Source organism: Haliotis rufescens, unplaced genomic scaffold, assembly GCF_023055435.1.
Source record: "Haliotis rufescens isolate VD_foot unplaced genomic scaffold, xgHalRufe1.0.p SCAF_11, whole genome shotgun sequence".
NCBI lineage: Eukaryota > Metazoa > Mollusca > Gastropoda > Lepetellida > Haliotidae > Haliotis > Haliotis rufescens.
Genome location: NW_025963791.1, coordinates 30,740,204 through 30,758,895, shown reverse-complemented (window position 1 = coordinate 30,758,895; position 18,692 = coordinate 30,740,204). Strand labels below are relative to the sequence as shown.

The window sequence follows — 18,692 nt, the reverse complement described above, 5'->3', positions numbered from 1 at the left end:
AATACTTTAAAATCTAATTTCCTACTTTTTAATACATCGATATATACAACTCAAAAGAAGTTAAAGAACACCTGATTATTTCACATTCCTATAGATTATCTGTCCTGCCATAACAGATTAACAATTGCAATATGAAAGAATTGGGTGTTCTTTAACTTCTTTTGAGTAGTATACATACATGAACTGTTTTGAAAAAATACCTGACTTGATGCTTGTATTATGATACAAGGTATCTGGGTACATCAATACCAAAGTGCAACATTAAGGTGGATCTTGGGGTCCCTCTGCAGCATGTAAATCTATGGACCTCCTAAATATGCAACTTTTAACATCCGAATAATAAAAAGGACTCCTTGACTGTCATTCTTAATTTTGAACATAAAATATACCAACTGCTCAAAAGAAGTTAATGAACACTGATTCTTTCATATTACTATAGTAAATCTGTCATGCCATGTTTGTTTGTTTGTTGTTTAAGGCCACACTCAGCAATACTCAGGCTATATGACGGCAGAACTTAAATCATCGAGTCTGAACCCCACAAACCAGTGATTGACATAATGAGCATTGGTCAACCAAGTCAGCGAGCCTGGCCACCCAATTCCGTTAGTTGCCTCTTACAACAAGCAGTCACTTCTTACAACAAGCATGCTGTTATGTCATGACAAATCACCCAATAATATGAAATCAAGGGGTGTTCTTAACTTCTTATGAGTAGTATATTTAGTGGTTGATAGAGAAGGCAACAATCTGTGCCATCAAGCTCCGCATCCGCAGTTGTAACTACATCACACAGTTTCTGGGAGACCACCCTGCTGCATACACAGGAGCAATCATGAACACCTGATTTCCATGTTACTGCTTCTTTCAAGCACGAGGTATCACTCAGCCACATGGAACACTGGATAACATCATCAGCACAAACAGAAATCACAAGCCACATAAGTAGTAACAGTTATTCACTGGATACATGACACAGGAAGAGACTGACAGTTGTCAGATATGTTGGCCACCTACCTGAGGTACACAAAGGTGACAGTGATGATGAGAATCACAAAACACACAGTCACTGATATCAGCAGCGCAATGTGGGTGATGTTTTCATACTTCTTGGGCACCTCGTACTCTGCAACACACAAACCAGATGATTACATTGGTAGTAACCCAGTCATGGAAGCCGGTGTGTGTGTGTGGGGGGGGGGGGGGGGGGGCAGAGGGACAGGTAGCACCCCAGTAATGGAAGCTTGGGGGGCAGAGGGACAGGTAGCACCCCAGTAATGGAAGCCTGGGGGTCAGAGGGACAGGTAGCACCCCAGTAATGGAAGCTTGGGGGGCAGAGGGACAGGTAGCACCCCAGTAATGGAAGCCTGGGGGACGGAGGGACAGGTAGCACCCCAGTAATGGAAGCTTGGGGGGCAGAGGGACAGGTAGCACCCCAGTAATGGAAGCCTGGGGGACAGAGGGACAGGTAGCACCCCAGTAATGGAAGCTTGGGGGGCAGAGGGACAGGTAGCACCCCAGTAATGGAAGCTTGGGGGGCAGAGGGACAGGTAGCACCCCAGTAATGGAAGCTTGGGGGACAGAGGGACAGGTAGCACCCCAGTAATGGAAGCTTGGGGGGCAGAGGGACAGGTAGCACCCCAGTAATGGAAGCTTGGGGGGCAGAGGGACTGGTAGGACCCCAGTAAGGGAAGCCTGGGGGACAGAGGGACAGGTAGCACCCCAGTAATGGAAGCTTGGGGGGCAGAGGGACAGGTAGCACCCCAGTAATGGAAGCTTGGGGGACAGAGGGACAGGTAGCACCCCAGTAATGGAAGCTTGGGGGGCAGAGGGACAGGTAGCACCCCAGTAGTTGAAGGTGAGGTGAAATGGGGTTAAACGTCGCGTCCATTATTATTGCACTTTGATAGCGACGTGCATGCACGTGTATGTATGTGTGTGGCTGCTTGTACTAGTCCGGACTGATGCCGATTTATAGTGGTAGCTCACTGAGATACCATGCCGCAGTTTAACATGAATACCCCACTCAGACACAGTATACTGACTCCGAGCCGACCAGTCCTTGTTTTAGCCCCTTAATGCTGAGCGCCACATAGGGTAACAACAAGTACCATCTTTTAACGTCTTTTGGTATGACGCGGTCAGGGATTGAACCCGGACCTTCCGCTCTCTGGGCGGACGCTCAACCACTAGACCACGGAGGCAGTCCCAAATAGTTGAAGCCTAGGGGGGGGGGGGAAAGAGAGACACAGGGGGGGCACCAGGGTCTCCTGTCAGACCCTAGTGTACTCTACTTCATTCAGTTGTCACTGATAGCACAAGGGTCACACGTACATTCTACACCTGTACTTGTGACCTTGCCGCTACCACCATAAATCCCATTTATTCATGTCCCCGTCATTTCACTAAACACTGCATTAAGAGACTTGGCCATGATTCAAAGTCCCCCGACAGAGACCATGCAACCTGGTTCCCTAAGGTTTTACAGCAAGATAAAGGTTAACTCATACACTCTGGCTGAAAGCAATACACTAGTAAAATGAATGGACACACAAAGGAAGATGTATGCATAGCTGTTTGCCAGTCTGTAAATACTGCAGACACATTAGTCAATAACTGCAAACCAATTAAACCAGGGACTGACAGCATGAGCAATGATCCACCCCATTGGGGTACAGGTGTTGTGCTGGGAGAATAACTAACACCCTACCTGGTACAGGTGTTGTGCTGGAAGAGTAACTAACACCCTACCTGGTACAGGTGTTGTGCTGGGAGAATAACTAACACCCTACCTGAGTAACTAACACCCTACCTGAGTAACTAACACCCTACCTGGTACAGGTGTTGTGCTGGGAGAGTAACTAATGCCCTACCTGGTACAGGTGTTGTGCTAGGAGAGTAACTAACACCCTACCTGGTACAGGTGTTGTGCTGGGAGAGTAATTAAAGCCCTACCTGGTACAGGTGTTGTGCTGGGAGAGTAACTAATGCCCTACCTGAGTAACTAACACCCTACCTGGTACAGGTGTTGTGCTGGGAGAGTAATTAAAGCCCTACCTGGTACAGGTGTTGTGCTGGGAGAGTAATTAAAGCCCTACCTGGTACAGGTGTTGTGCTGGGAGAATAACTAACACCCTACCTGAGTAACTAACACCCTACCTGGTACAGGTGTTGTGCTGGGAGAGTAATTAAAGCCCTACCTGGTACAGGTGTTGTGCTGGGAGAGTAACTAATGCCCTACCTGGTACAGGTGTTGTGCTAGGAGAGTAACTAACACCCTACCTGGTACAGGTGTTGTGCTGGGAGAGTAATTAAAGCCCTACCTGGTACAGGTGTTGTGCTGGTAGAGTAACTAACACCCTACCTGGTACAGGTGTTGTGCTGGAAGAGTAACTAACACCCTACCTGGTACAGGTGTTGTGCAAGGAGAGTAACTAACACCCTACCTGGTACAGGTGTTGTGCTAGGAGAGTAACTAACACCCTACCTGGTACAGGTGTTGTGCTGGAAGAATAACTAACACCCTACCTGGTACAGGTGTTGTGCTGGGAGAGTAATTAAAGCCCTACCTGGTACAGGTGTTGTGCTGGGAGAATAATTAACACCCTACCTGGTACAGGTGTTGTGCTTGGAGAGTAACTAATGCCCTACCTGGTACAGGTGTTGTGCTAGGAAACTAGCTAACACCCTATCTGGCACAGGTGTTGTGCTAGGAAACTAACACCCTACCTGGTACAGGTGTTGTGCTAGGAGAGTAACTGACACCCAACCTGGTACAGGTGTTGTGCTGGGTGAGTAACTAATGCCCTACCTGGTACAGATGTTGTGCTGGGAGAGTAATTAAAGCCCTACCTGGTACAGGTGTTGTGCTGGGAGAGTAACTAATGCCCTACCTGGTACAGGTGTTGTGCTAGGAGAGTAACTAACACCCTACCTGGTACAGGTGTTGTGCTGGGAGAGTAATTAAAGCCCTACCTGGTACAGGTGTTGTGCTGGGAGAGTAACTAACACCCTACCTGGTACAGGTGTTGTGCTGGAAGAGTAACTAACACCCTACCTGGTACAGGTGTTGTGCAAGGAGAGTAACTAACACCCTACCTGGTACAGGTGTTGTGCTAGGAGAGTAACTAACACCCTACCTGGTACAGGTGTTGTGCTGGGAGAGTAATTAAAGCCCTACCTGGTACAGGTGTTGTGCTGGGAGAGTAACTAACACCCTACCTGGTACAGGTGTTGTGCTGGAAGAGAAACTAACACCCTACCTGGTACAGGTGTTGTGCTGGGAGAGTAACTAACACCCTACCTGGTACAGGTGTTGTGCTAGGAGAGTAACTAACACCCTACCTGGTACAGGTGTTGTGCTGGAAGAATAACTAACACCCTACCTGGTACAGGTGTTGTGCTGGGAGAGTAATTAAAGCCCTACCTGGTACAGGTGTTGTGCTGGGAGAATAATTAACACCCTACCTGGTACAGGTGTTGTGCTTGGAGAGTAACTAATGCCCTACCTGGTACAGGTGTTGTGCTAGGAAACTAGCTAACACCCTATCTGGCACAGGTGTTGTGCTAGGAAACTAACACCCTACCTGGTACAGGTGTTGTGCTAGGAGAGTAACTGACACCCAACCTGGTACAGGTGTTGTGCTGGGTGAGTAACTAATGCCCTACCTGGTACAGGTGTTGTGCTGGGAGAATAATTAATGCCCTACCTGGTACAGGTGTTGTGCTGGGAGAGTAACTAATGCCCTACCTGGTACAGGTGTTGTGCAAGGAGAGTAACTAACACCCTACCTGGTACAGGTGTTGTGCTGGGAGAGTAATTAAAGCCCTACCTGGTACAGGTGTTGTGCTGGGAGAATAATTAACGCCCTACCTGGTACAGGTGTTGTGCTGGGAGAGTAACTAATGCCCTACCTGGTACAGGTGTTGTGCAAGGAGAGTAACTAACACCCTACCTGGTACAGGTGTTGTGCTGGGAGATTAATTAAAGCCCTACCTGGTACAGATGTTGTGCTGGGAGAGTAACTAATGCCCTACCTGGTACAGTTGTTGAGCAAGGAGAGTAACTGACACCCTACCTGGTACAGGTGTTGTGCTAGGAAAGTAACTAATGCCCTACCTGGTACAGGTGTTGTGCTGGGAGAGTAACTCATGCCCTACCTGGTACAGGTGTTGTGCTGGGAGAGTAACTGACACCCTACCTGGTACAGGTGTTGTGCTGGGAGAGTAACTAATGCCCTACCTGGTACAGGTGTTGTGCAAGGAGAGTAACTAACAAACTACCTGGTACAGGTGTTGTGCTGGGAGAGTAACTGACACCCTACCTGGTACAGGTGTTGTGCTGGGAGAGTAACTAATGCCCTATTTGGTACAGGTGTTGTGCAAGGAGAGTAACTGACACCCTACCTGGTACAGATGTTGTGCTGGGAGAGTATCTAATGCCCTACCTGGTACAGGTGTTGTGCTGGGAGAGTAACTAATGCCCTACCTGGTACAGATGTTGTGCTGGGAGAGTATCTAATGCCCTACCTGGTACAGGTGTTGTGCTGGGAGAGTAACTAACAACCTACCTTGTACAGGTGTTGTGCTGGGAGAGTATCTAATGCCCTACCTGGTACAGGTGTTGTGCTGGGAGAGTAACTAACAACCTACCTGGTACAGGTGTTGTGCTAGGAGAGTAACTAATGCCCTACCTGGTACAGGTGTTGTGCTAGGAGAGTAACTAACAACCTACCTGGTACAGGTGTTGTGCTGGGAGAATAACTAATGCCCTACCTGGCACAGGTGTTGTGCTGGGAGAGTAACTAACAACCTACCTAGTACAGGTGTTGTTCTAGGAGAGTAACTAATGCCCTACCTGGTACAGGTGTTGTGCTGGGAGAGTAACTAATGCCCTACCTGGTACAGGTGTTGCGCTGGGAGAATAACTAATGCCCTACCTGGTACAGGTGTTGTGCTAGGAAAGTAACTAACGCCCTACCTGATACAGGTGTTATGCTAGGAAACTAACGCCCTACCTGGTACAGGTGTTGTGCAAGGAAAGTAACTAACGCCCTACCTGGTACAGGTGTTGTGCTAGGAAAGTAACTAACGCCCTACCTGGTACAGGTGTTGTGCTTCGCTCCACCACTTTGGGTGTCAGTTCCCAGTTGCAGTCATCACCGCTGTCACAGCATGCTATCGTCTTTGGCACATGGTGCGGCACCAGGTCTCCCTTACACTGCAAAACAAACAGGTGGTCAAATTCCTCACAACTATCACATTGTCAGCTATATTGTCCCTCTCTGACAAAGATTGCAAAGTCACATCATGAAACAGTTGTATTCCACAATGAAAAGGAATGATAAGAGACTCAAACAAAAGATGTTTTGGTGTACGTTTTTGGAAATTAAGTTTGCCCCAAGGAATCCCATTTTTTATCCAACTTCAGTCTCTAATACAAAACAGCAGTTGTAATTTCTAAAATTTAAAAAAAAACAAAAACCAGCTAGTGTATTTATTTAAACACTTAATCAATTCAGTTTTGAATATTTCAAATAATTTGCACTATTGTATTTGCATGCAAAAAGAAGCATAAAGAAATTTTCAATCTTCTTGGAAGAAAAAGCATATAAACTTCTAACCAGTAAAACATAAACATGTTAAGATTTAACAGTAAGAAACATACAGATAACATACACTACGTACTGCATCAATATTTTCACGGTATCCCAATGACCAATCCAGCAACACCACTGAGAAATCAAGTGAGTGAGGGCCTTGGGTTTAACCACTTTGTGAACAATATATTCCAGGTATATCACGGTGTGTCAGCTTGACGTGGGAAGGAAGCACACGCGTATGGTGCTGACAAACCTAAAAGCATAATCAGGGAGAACCTGGATTCAAACCCAGGATCGCAGGTTTCTGGCGAGCCCAAGAGGCACAACTTGCGTGGCTTAGAGGACTGGGCCACCTGTGGCCCCCCAAAGAAATGAAGGCTGACTGAGCTTGTCTGAGATCAGAAGCAGTGGCTGTGGGAGGGGGAAGACAGGAGGAGGAAAGGGGGGGGTAAGAGAAGTTGTATCCAACTTTTGTGCAGGTAATAACAGTACAAGACAAACCACACATGACCTTTTCAAAAAGGAAGCCATTCAAACAATGAAGAAAGCAGGCTGGGCAGAAATTACACCTCGTTAGAACAGCAAAAAGTGTGGGGATTTGTGCGAGAAGAGAGGAAAGGGATCTATGGAGGCTGAGAGTATTCACTATACAAACTATCCAAACCCAGCCCAAGTTGGCAACAAAGTCCTGTATTTACTTTGCTTCCAACTTCTTATCTTGACGACACAGCCGGCAAACACACCAGTCTCTAAACATCAAGTGTTAGATAGAGGCAACACGGTGACGAGCCCCAATTATTTTTCTAACTTTATTTTTAAAGCTAAGACACCCTGGTTGAGCCTGCCTGTAGTGTTGAACTACACCTGGCTTTGTCCTGATGAGTGGCTGTGGCGTGAATACACAGCCTAGTCACATGCACCCTTAGGAATGAAGAGCAAGTTTGTTTTCAAATACAAAATGTGCCCTCTGACATTGGTTGTCATATTACATTTTAATTGAGTAGAATACCCTCAATATACAGGATATGGATCAAATGCAAATATAATAGCACTGGAGATATTCATTACATTCTAATACAATAGTTTTACATGTTATTTAACTGTTGCCTTAGACATTCAAACAGAAATCTTAACAAACTTTAACATACAACTTTCTTTTTTTTGAAGTATGAAGTTTGTATGATGATATAACAAATCTCAGATCTGTCTAAAAACCCAGCTTTTCAAAACAGTTGGCTGGTAGTCTTCAAGGAGTGTCAACTAGCCTCAGAATATTTAGTCAAAAGACTGCAAAAAAGGCAAGAAATCACAGACAATTTCCCCTATGCTCGGTTCACCTACTTCAAAGGGAAGTCACTGGAGACTTCCACAGACAATTTTTTTCTTTTCAACGTGACAATTTTTACAGAAATTGCCTCCAAAATTTGCGACATGGTCCCTTAGGACATCAACAAAGAAGTCTCTCACGGCTTTTTGTCCTGTTTTTCGGGGGAAGAAAGGCACATTTATTACGACATGAAAGCTCCCTACAAAGGGTAAGCACTAAGTTGATGTGCTTAAGTATCCCCATAGAAATATCACCCTTCTGAAGAATAGAGGTTACAGTGGCAGAGGGCTTCAACGCTTTATCATTGCCTAGCGCAACAAATAATTCACCATTCACATCACCAATAGGCAATAAAATGAATATAGAAGCGATCATAAATTTTTATACACTTCAAGCTGAGAAAGGGGAAAAACAGCCTTGACTTGCAAGATACTTCAGATAATGATCAGGAATCAGTTTACAGTACAGTTAGGTGGGGAGGTGAAATGGGGTTAACGTTGCATTCAGGATTACAGCACTTATATAGTGACGTGTGTGTGTTTCTCAGCTGCCTGTGTGTGTCCGTGCACATGCTTGTGTGTGTGCTTGTCTGTATGTGTGCGTGCGTGTGTGTGTGTGTGTATGTCTGTCTCTGTGTGTATGTCTGTCTCTGTGTGTGTGTGTGTGTGTGTGTCTGTATACATGGTATATATGTGTGTCTGTCTCTGTGTATGTATGTGTGTGTGTGTGTGTGTGTGTGTGTGTGTGTGTGTGTGTGTCTGTCTCTGTGTATGTGTGTCTGTATACATGGTATATATGCGTGTGTGTGTGTGTGTATGTCTGTCTCTGTGTGTATGTCTGTCTCTGTGTATGTGTGTGTGTGTGTGTGTGTCTGTATACATGGTATATATGTGTGTCTGTCTCTGTGTATGTATGTGTGTGTCTTTATGCTTATACTAGTCTGGACTAATACTGGTTTTACAGTGCTTGCCTACTGAAACACCATGCCACAGTTGTAACATGGATACCCTGCTAAGACACAGAAAAATGACTCCAAGCCAGTCCTTGTTTTATCTCTTTAATGCCGAATGCCAGGCAGGGTAACAACAAGTTCCATTTTTTACAGTCTTTTGGTATGATGTAGCCGGGGATCAAACCACCAATATTCATCTTCCTTGGCAGACACCTCAGTACAGTTATAGACAAAACACAAATCTCCATCGTCAATGAAGCCATATACATAGTCCAATGCTTCATGTGCAAAACATTTGGTTGAAGATTGGAACAACTTACATATTGACTTTACTAGGTTGGCAACAATTGATTTAATGATTGATGATACACTAAACTATAAACTAAGATATCAATAGTGTCAATCTTCTTATAACACCATGGTCTAAGAGAATATTTTGACACATGTTGATGTGGACGAAGGGCTGCCGTGTCAGTAGCTTGTGTGTCAGCTTAGCAGGAAGGGGGTCCCAGGTTCTAATCCTCACATGTATATTACTGGTGATGTCCTAATTCATGACACCATATCCGTGTTCATGGGATTCAACACAGAGGTTAATGTCTAACACCTGCACTTTTCAGTCTTTCCTCCCACATTAAACTGACACCGTGACATAACTAAAATACTGCTCAGTGGCTTTAAGGCCAACTCAGCCTAATTCATCACCTAAGGCCTGCAATATCATGAATATTGCACCACCAAACCCTACAACTTTTCATGTGTTTATACTGAAATGCAATCTACAAATCTGCTCACAAAGTCACTTCATACAGGAAAGAAATTCAAAAAAAGATAAATTTAATTTCACATAACATTCATATGTCACATCCAAAACATGAAAATGTTGAAAAGGAAGCCACTGTTCTTACGCCTACTTGAGGAGAACAAAGCTGGCAAGAAAGTCAGCCTGCAGTAGAAGAGGGCCAAGCAGGTCAAGGGGAGTAACAAGACACGCTATATTACATCTACACTTTCCATTCAGTGTTTTCTGCACCACTGCAGCACAACACAGAGCCAGCGTCCCATTTCGCCAACATTTACCAGGATTACTTTTTCTATCCACTACATTTGTAAAGGGAGCAATACTTGGTTTTGTTACGTGCACATGAGCACTTGAGGGTTGTATTGGGAGCAGTTATTATATGAGGGGTCGCTGAGAGCACGGGACACCTGTTTCAAATGAATGATAGTCATCGTGATATCAACGATTATACTTGAGGAAATCGCTATCTAACAGGAAACATCTTCTCTCATGCGAAGTTATACTTAACCACACCATGTATTACTATCAAGGTTGTCATCTTCAGGAACACCCCATTTACTTTATCATGGGGCTGTGATCTCAATCACCGCACCTAGTACTCCATGGAAACTGTACAGCCGTAAACACCACAAGAAATGTTTATTAAAACAAAACTTATAATACATCAATTTGACGTTTTTATTACACTCCAAATTTCTCAGTATTCCAGTAAATGTGGTACGGCTTCACTGTAAACTATCTGTAAGTCACATATTGAAACGACTCTACCTTCATAAGTTGGTTAAACACAGTAGGTGCTGGGGACATATTAAATGAGTATTATATATTAGAAACCCTGTAGTGTACTGACCATCATATACCGATCACTGTCCTTCTACATAGCCCTACAGCCTACCATCTCATGGCCCTACAGCCAACCATCTCATGGTACTACAGCCTACCATCTCATGGTCCTACAGCCTACCATCTCATGGTCCTACAGCCTACCATCTCATGGCCCTACAGCCAACTGTCTCATGGTACTACAGCCTACCATCTCATGGTCCTACAGCCTACCATCTCATGGTCCTACAGCCTACCATCTTATGGTCCTACAGCCTACCATCTCATGGTCCTACAGCCTACCATCTCATGGCCCTACAGCCAACAGTCTCATGGTACTACAGCCTACTATCTCATGGTCCTACAGCCTACCATCTCATGGTCCTACAGCCTACCATCTCATGGTCCTACAGCCTACAGCCTACCATCTCATGGTCCTACAGCCTACATCTCATGGTCCTACAGCCTACATCTCATGGTCCTACAGCCTAGCATCTCATGGTCCTACAGCCAACCATCTTATGGTCCAACAGCCTACCAACTCATGGTCCCACAGCCTACCATTTCATGGTCCTACAGCCTACAATCTCATGGTCTTACAGCCTTCCATCTCATGGTCCAACAGCCTACCATTTCATGGGACTACAGCCTACAATCTCATTGTCCTACAGCCTACCATCTCATGGTCCTACAGCCTACCATTTCATGGGACTACAGCCTACAATCTCATTGTCCTACAGCCTACCATCTTATGGTCCTCCAGCCTACCATCTCATGGTCTTACAGCCTTCCATCTTAAGGTCCAACAGCCTAACATCTCATGGTCCTACAGCCTACCATCTTATGGTCCTACAACCTACCATCTTATAGGCCTGCAGCCTACATCTCATGGTCCTACAACCTACCATCACATGGTCCTACAGCCTACCATATTATGGTCCTACAGCCTACCATCACATGGTCCTACAGCCTACCATCTTATGGTCCTACAGCCTACCATCTCATGGTCCTACAGCCTACCATCTTATGGTCCTACAACCTACCATCTTATGGTTTAACAGCCTACCATCACATGGTCCTAAAGCTAACAATCTCATGGTCCTACAGCCTACAATCTTATGGTCCTTAAGCTAACCATCTTATGTGACTACAGCCTACCATCTCATGGTCCAACAGCCTACCATCACATGGTCCTACAGCTAACCATCTCATGGTCCTAAAGCTAATCATCTCATTGTCCTACAGCCTACCATCTTTCGGTCCTACAGCAAGCAATAAACATGCCTAATAGTAATACCCTTATTCTATTCAGTATTTCTATTGTTAATCGACCAATGGATTGCAAGCACAATCAACTCCTTCCCGCGATAGTGCTGATTTATTACTGAAACCTGATAAAGAACCGTGCGAGTTGTCCTAAGTACTTAATGTTGCTGTACATATCGCTATCGAACATGTCAATAGAAACACGTCTATCGTGCCGCCAGCGTTGTAAATATCAACAGCTATTCTGTCACCTGCACTATGCACAAGGGTATACAAGTGTCAGCTCGTATAGTGAGAAACAACCCTCCACATCATGTGCAGTTCTCGACATGTCCACGGCGCATATCTATTTCACATACCTTTGTAAACTCCCTGACAAAGCATACAAGTATTTGCTCAAATCATTTCACTACTCAAACACACATCCAAGGTGAACATCTATTTCAGAAGCAAATGTCAACACAGTAATCCTGGAAAATCGGCGACCCCAGCACTGGGACTCATATTTACCCACCCTAATTGATATCTACCAATTCTGACTTGCATAGCAAAAACATAACAAAGACGGGTTAATATAGCACAATACAGAAGCTAAACAAATCCTGTCACATATAATCCATGTTTCATGAAGCCCATTGTCAGTTTCTCATAAAGCACTTGTCAGTTTAATAAGACAAAGGCTCTCAGTCCTGATGTTGATGGCATATTGCGACTATTACGCGCCCCTTTGGTTGCATGATCGATCTCCATGATATATGGCATTTTATTGTTCTTAGGACACAAGTGAGAACAGAGAAACGGCACAAGTCGACAGATGTGACCATGGGCTTGAACTACTGGCGCCAATGCTCACAAAAAATGCTTCACTTTCCATTAGCTGCATGACAATGCATACATTAAACTGTAAGGCAGCCCATAAGAATGTTATTGTTCACAGAAAACACCCTCTAAGTTGTCAGATGATAATTCACTGAAGCTCCGATCCCTCTTCATTTTATGTAGATACATGGAAATTGTCAAAAAGATTCATAAAATGTGTAATGAAATTTGCAAAAATTTCATTATTAAATTTTCACACTTCTCGTCAGTGTTTCATCCGATAATTCTGTTCATAGTTTGTAATGTTGCAGGAATTGATTACACTTCTTTATTACAGAAAAGAACTTATTTCTCAGCATTTTCTTAATTTCCACAATTTTGTAGCAATATATTCCTGTTTCAATTCTAATTTGAAAGGCAAAATAAAACAAGGAATTTTAGATACTCTGAATAATTTGAAAACATTTGCCTTAGAGCTAAGAACAGATATTTTATGAATATTTCATGGCATGCTGCTTCATCTTCGCATATAATGCTGTCCATAATTAAAATATTTTCAAACCTTAATTCATTGTTACCTTCAAAACACCATTATCCTATAGATTATTTTTCATAACCAGTATCTGGATGAAAACAAGAGTCATCAGGAGATGACATATCCCCCTGGTCTGGTAAAATGGAGTTTGGCCACTTATTCCCCACTTTTACTTCATTGCCGTTGGATACTGTCAGTTCCGCAAAGAAAAAAATAATGCTGTTTGGTATTTTGCAATATCCCAACGGTTTTGGTGTTCTGCAACTAATTTTCAGGATAAGTCGTACTTGTCATGAAAACAAAAATATAGAAAAAAATATCACAGGTCATCACGGCACCAGTTCACCACAAGACTGATCTGTATAGCAAGTTTCTTCTAGAAATATTCAATGGTTTTGGCGTTCTGGGTCCTGTTCCACAAGGTGAACATAGCGCTAAAGGTTATTGTAACTCCCATGCTTTAACATAAACTAATGACAGTAGCTCAAAGATTGCTTTGTGAAATGAGGCCCTGCTTCGGGAACAAGCATAAGTCTCATTTTTAGAAAAATCCAACTTGTCTTCATGAAATAAAAAAGAAGAAAAAAAATATTCCAAATCATCAAAAGGGACCAGTTCACCATTAGACTGATATGAAAAGCAAGTTTAATCTAGAAATATTCAACAGTTTAGGAGGTCTGCTAGGCAAACGGAAAACGGATGGCTGACGAAGGGACAGACGGACATGCTTATTGCTATATCCCCATTTTATCAAATGGGGGGAGGGGGGGGAAGAGATAAAAAAGTCACAAATTTAGACATTTTAGAGCTAAAAAAACCTACCAAGTGGACATCTTTCAAAATGTCCAGATAAACATCCTTGTTACCTGATATCCCAGCTTTTTCGATTTGTGAACAGAAATATCTTTGATCAAAATATGTTTTCGACTTGATAACCTTTTATAACCCATGTAGACATGAAGCAAGAAAGTTATTCCATGCACCTTCTTCCATACCAAGACCACACATCCCAATTGAAGTGTTTAAGGACAGAACTCCACATACACAGTTCAGATAACTATCAAACTAATTTGCTGAGGCTGAGAGTGAGGCGTTAGGTCACTCCCTTTCATTAAAATCCGAGACGGTTCGTAACTGGGCCACTACCGCCTCCTACTGAGAGTAAACAAAGACTTCATTGAAATCTCACCCACTTTGGGGCTTAGAGGAGCTGACTTCATGGATCTACCAACTGAAAATACTACAGCATAGTCAAGGTCCAGAGAAAATAATTACATGCCTGAAAAAGAAATTGCTCCAAGTCTTGTGTTACCAGCAATTAACTACACATGGAGGGGAAGGCTCGGAGACATCCATGGACTCAGAACCAGAAAACTACATCCTCAAAGCCTTCAATGCTAAATTTGCAAGGTTTTTACAGCTCATTTGTATCCACCATATTAACACCTTTTAGCATTAACCAACCATAAATGGGGCAGGCTTATAGTTTTCTCTCTGACACATTGGCTAAAGTCTCAGGAATAAGTGTCATAATCCCGCATCTCTTATCAGACATGTATCATTGAGTGAGGTGAGTGAGTGAGTGAGTGAGTGAAGGAGGGAGTGAGTGGGATGAGTGAGTGGGATGAGTGAGTGAGTGAGTGAGTGAGTGAGTGAGTGAGTGAGTGAGTGAGTGAGTGAGTGAGTGAGTGGGTGTGAGTGAGTGGGTGTGAGTGAGTGGGATGAGTGAGTGAGAGAGTGGGATGAGTGAGTGGGATGAGTGGGTGAGTGAGTGAGTGGGATGAGTGAGTGAGTGAGTGAGTGAGTGAGTTTAATCCTGCCTGAACAGTGCTTCAGTAATATCACGGCATGTCAGCTTGATGTGGGAGGAGAGTGATGCAGATCTTGGACGTGCTGACAAACCAAATCATGAAATGACATAATTAGAGGAATTAGAGGAAATCTGGAATTCAAACCCTAGGTTGTTGGATCCTGGGATACCTAAAGGACAAAACTGCGTGCACAGAGAATTACAGTGCTTTAGACGAATATGCAACCTGTAACCCCTCATAACCCTGTTCATGTAGGCTACAAAACAATTTGAAGTAAACAGCAGATATTTCAGTGTCAAAATGGTTGCCCTCCCTCGCTTCACAACGAGGAACATACATGGTGTCCCCCATTGCAAAGCCATTCTGGAGGCAATTACACAACTGACTCAAGTGTGACTTCCATCACATACAAACATTTCTTCCATATTCAAATTCCACACCTAACACCTAACCATGCTCTGCTTGGCACATACACATGCAGGATCGGTTTCGGATTGCTCTCCATGATGGCTAACAGTGTTGAGTTTCCGCCCATGCTGTGGCGTAGGCTCTCCTACTTACTGCCATTCCCCGCTCACTGTACAAAGCCAGACAGCCAGGTACGGCTGTTAGTCTTATGTATTTTGTAAAAGATATTTCAAATGCTGTTTGATTATGATTGTGCAAACACACCTAATCTGATTCCATTGCCTCATTAAAACAAGCATTTCAAATTCAATGTCATGTAACAGCAGGTTCGAAAATGAATTTGATTCTAAAATATTTTTAATCCCTCCTCAATATGCTGAAATGATTCCACAATTTTATAGTTTGTCCACACCGGTGTTGTCTCAATTGTGAATTTTAAGGATTTAGAATATGAAACAGTAGTCGGCAACCAGCAATGATCGGCCATCAGGAATATTAATACCATTATAAATGTTTTCTTAGAAGCTTTGGTTTCTTTTCACATGTTCCTGGACATTATTGATAAAAAAAATAATGAATGATTTTTTTTCAATAACAACCATTTTATTGTGGTAAAGGTCACAGCGGTACTGCTTGGCATAATAAACATAATGCTGGAGGTCCCTGCTGAAAAACCAGTGACACTGACTGATTGCCTGCCAAATGGAACGTCACTCTTCTCCACAGTTTTATACACAGCTACAAATTTCAAATGACGAAAAGTGTGTGTTTTTCTATGGAATATCCTTTTTTCCTCTCGCTAGAGCATCATTCCATTGGCTGAACCGGTTCAACCTTGCATTTTCGCCATTTCTTCTCAAACTACTAATTACTGCTTGAAACATGAGCACTAATGGCTGAAGAAACACCTTGGCAACATTTTCCATTTAATTTGTTTCAGGTCAAACTGTGAGGCTAAAACATGCTTCTTTTTTCCTGAATCCATGTCTAAAGAACACCAAATACTGGGGTCGTACACACAAACTTGAAAACAAGAGAGAAATACCACAGTGTGTCCCATGGGGTGTGAGAAATGAATCTACTGTGTATGACAACTGCTAATGAAGATGAACTAATCAGATGAATGTACTGGATGACCCAAGAAAAGCGGTTACACTACTTTCAGTTGTGGAGATGGGGACCAGTGAAGCGTTTCACATTTAGCGTCCAACCTGGTAGGTATGCAACAAGACCATGTACTCAAGCAAAGTTGATATAATATGAGTGAGTGAGTGAGTATGGTTTTAAGCCGCTTTTAGCAATATTCCAGTAATATCACGGCGGGGGACACCAGAAATGGGCTTCACACATTGTACCCATGTCGGGAATCGAACCCGGGTCTCCGGCGTGACGAGCGAACGCTTTAACCACTAGGCTACCTGACCAGCCCATGTTCTCCAGAAGATCTGCCTTCATTAATTCTTTATCTGTTGCTACCTACCTTCTATAAATGCTGTTATTAATCCCTTTTATCTACTAGGTGCAATTATGTAGGTCTTACCATGTTGTGTTATGTTAAATATGTCATATTTGTGGTACAGATTATGTACCCAGCCCGTTTAGGGTGTTTTGTACAAAATACCTTGAATCTTTCTTGAACAAAAAGCCCAGAAAATAAGACCCCAATTTCACTGGAAAGATGAATGAGGATAGACAACAAATATTCAAAATGAGAAACAATAATAATTCCACACCACAGTCAAACAAAAACCTACTTAAACCCTTCTGTAACATCATGCATTAAAAACCCTACATTAATCCCGCTCAAACTTAAGACTGGAATGTCTTCACATCAGTTTAACACCGACACTGAGAACATACATTTCACTGTAACAAGGAAATTCTCATAAAGTACAACCCCAAAATGAATGACTGACACGTTGGTGCTGACATGTTAAACTTTCCCACCCCGAAGAATGGTATTCTGTTTCCTGTGTGTCGGTAGACCCTGCAGACTGTGAAGTCATCAATACCATCTCAGAATCCCCACCATCTCATGCCTGCCTTCTGATTACTGGAACCAGCCATCATTAACTGCTCATCAAAGTGTTGTAACATGTTTTAAGCCTGTGCTCACAGCATGGGGAGAAATTACACTGGCATCACTTACATTCAATGTGTATCAGACGGACAGCAGCACCATTCACAGAAGAAAACACTTTCTTACAAAACCATACAATACAGTCTTAATTAGCAAGAGATGCATATCAATAAAAGATCGATTTTACTCCATGTTGAAATTTCCAGTCCAATGGCTTCTTTCATAATTTGCAGCTCATATTTTTCTTTCACATATTTTGTCAATATTTTACTTGTTTTTCACTGAAATGTTTTCTATCCAAACTGAATGCTTCAGTGGTCCTAGATTAGGTTTAACAAGTATTGTGCCAAACATGCCAAAAGGCACTTGGTAGCCATGGTTTAATGTCACTAGCATTGTTTACTATGCCAACAGGCTCTTTGATGTGGAGGTCCATCATGACAGTAACAGTTAATAGTTGGGACTCAAGTGCACTTGAGTGCACTTCACAAATTTTTCTTGGTACAAGGGATATTCATGGGCATTAGGATATTTTCATGATTTCATCACTTTCTGATAGGACTTTTCTTCTAGATCATTACAAAATTTGAAAAAAATCTTAAGAAAATATTTGAATGACAATCTCCTACAAAATGAACCGATCTGAAACCCTGCACTTATAATGTTCATATTCTGTCAATGACAATATTTCATGTATTCAGCAAAAAGGATTGCCATGAATGCATGTCATTTCAAACATTTTGAGAATATTATTAGTCAGAAATCGGCCAAATCAATTTTTCAGCATAGTTGGCAAGTCTCAATCTACAATGCTGTGTTATGATGTCAAAGGATAAAATAAAAACATGCTTTATCAAAAATGGAACAGGTAAATTAATTGGGGAGGTTTTCATATTCAGAAAATTGTCCTTCTGCCGATGTTAATCTTGTAAGAGTGACCCACCATGACCCCACCTTATTACCACACCCTGGTAGAAATATTTTGAGATTTCAGTGCAGCCATCAACAATACTTCAATGAGCATGTACTTTGTAACCGTGCCTTCACACTGTATCAGCCATTGACATATCAGTCTAGGAGTCTTGCCCCGGTGTTTTAGCCATGCTACTTGTATCTGATACTTCACATGTCCCTCCCTACAAGTACGACTACAAGCATGACAAGAGACCTGTCTTATCAGGACATACCAGGTGATAAATACCACAGCATGATTTACCCCTTTGTAGAGTGGTGAATGGGGAACTAAAAGCATGACTATGTGCTTATAG

At 42.9% G+C, this 18,692-nt stretch overlaps 1 protein-coding gene across 1 annotated transcript in view; it reads right to left on the bottom strand.

The window, feature by feature from the left end:
• LOC124132568 (bone morphogenetic protein receptor type-1B-like) overlaps window positions 1-18,692 on the bottom strand; it is a 77,748-nt gene that overhangs the window by 31,353 nt on the left and 27,703 nt on the right. Inside the window, exons 3-4 of the mRNA XM_046496533.2 lie at window positions 6,100-6,220; window positions 1,018-1,126 (exon numbers count right to left, since the gene is read on the bottom strand). Of these exons, the coding sequence (XP_046352489.1) occupies window positions 1,018-1,126; window positions 6,100-6,220 (230 nt within the window). The remainder of the gene's footprint in view (window positions 1-1,017; window positions 1,127-6,099; window positions 6,221-18,692) is intronic.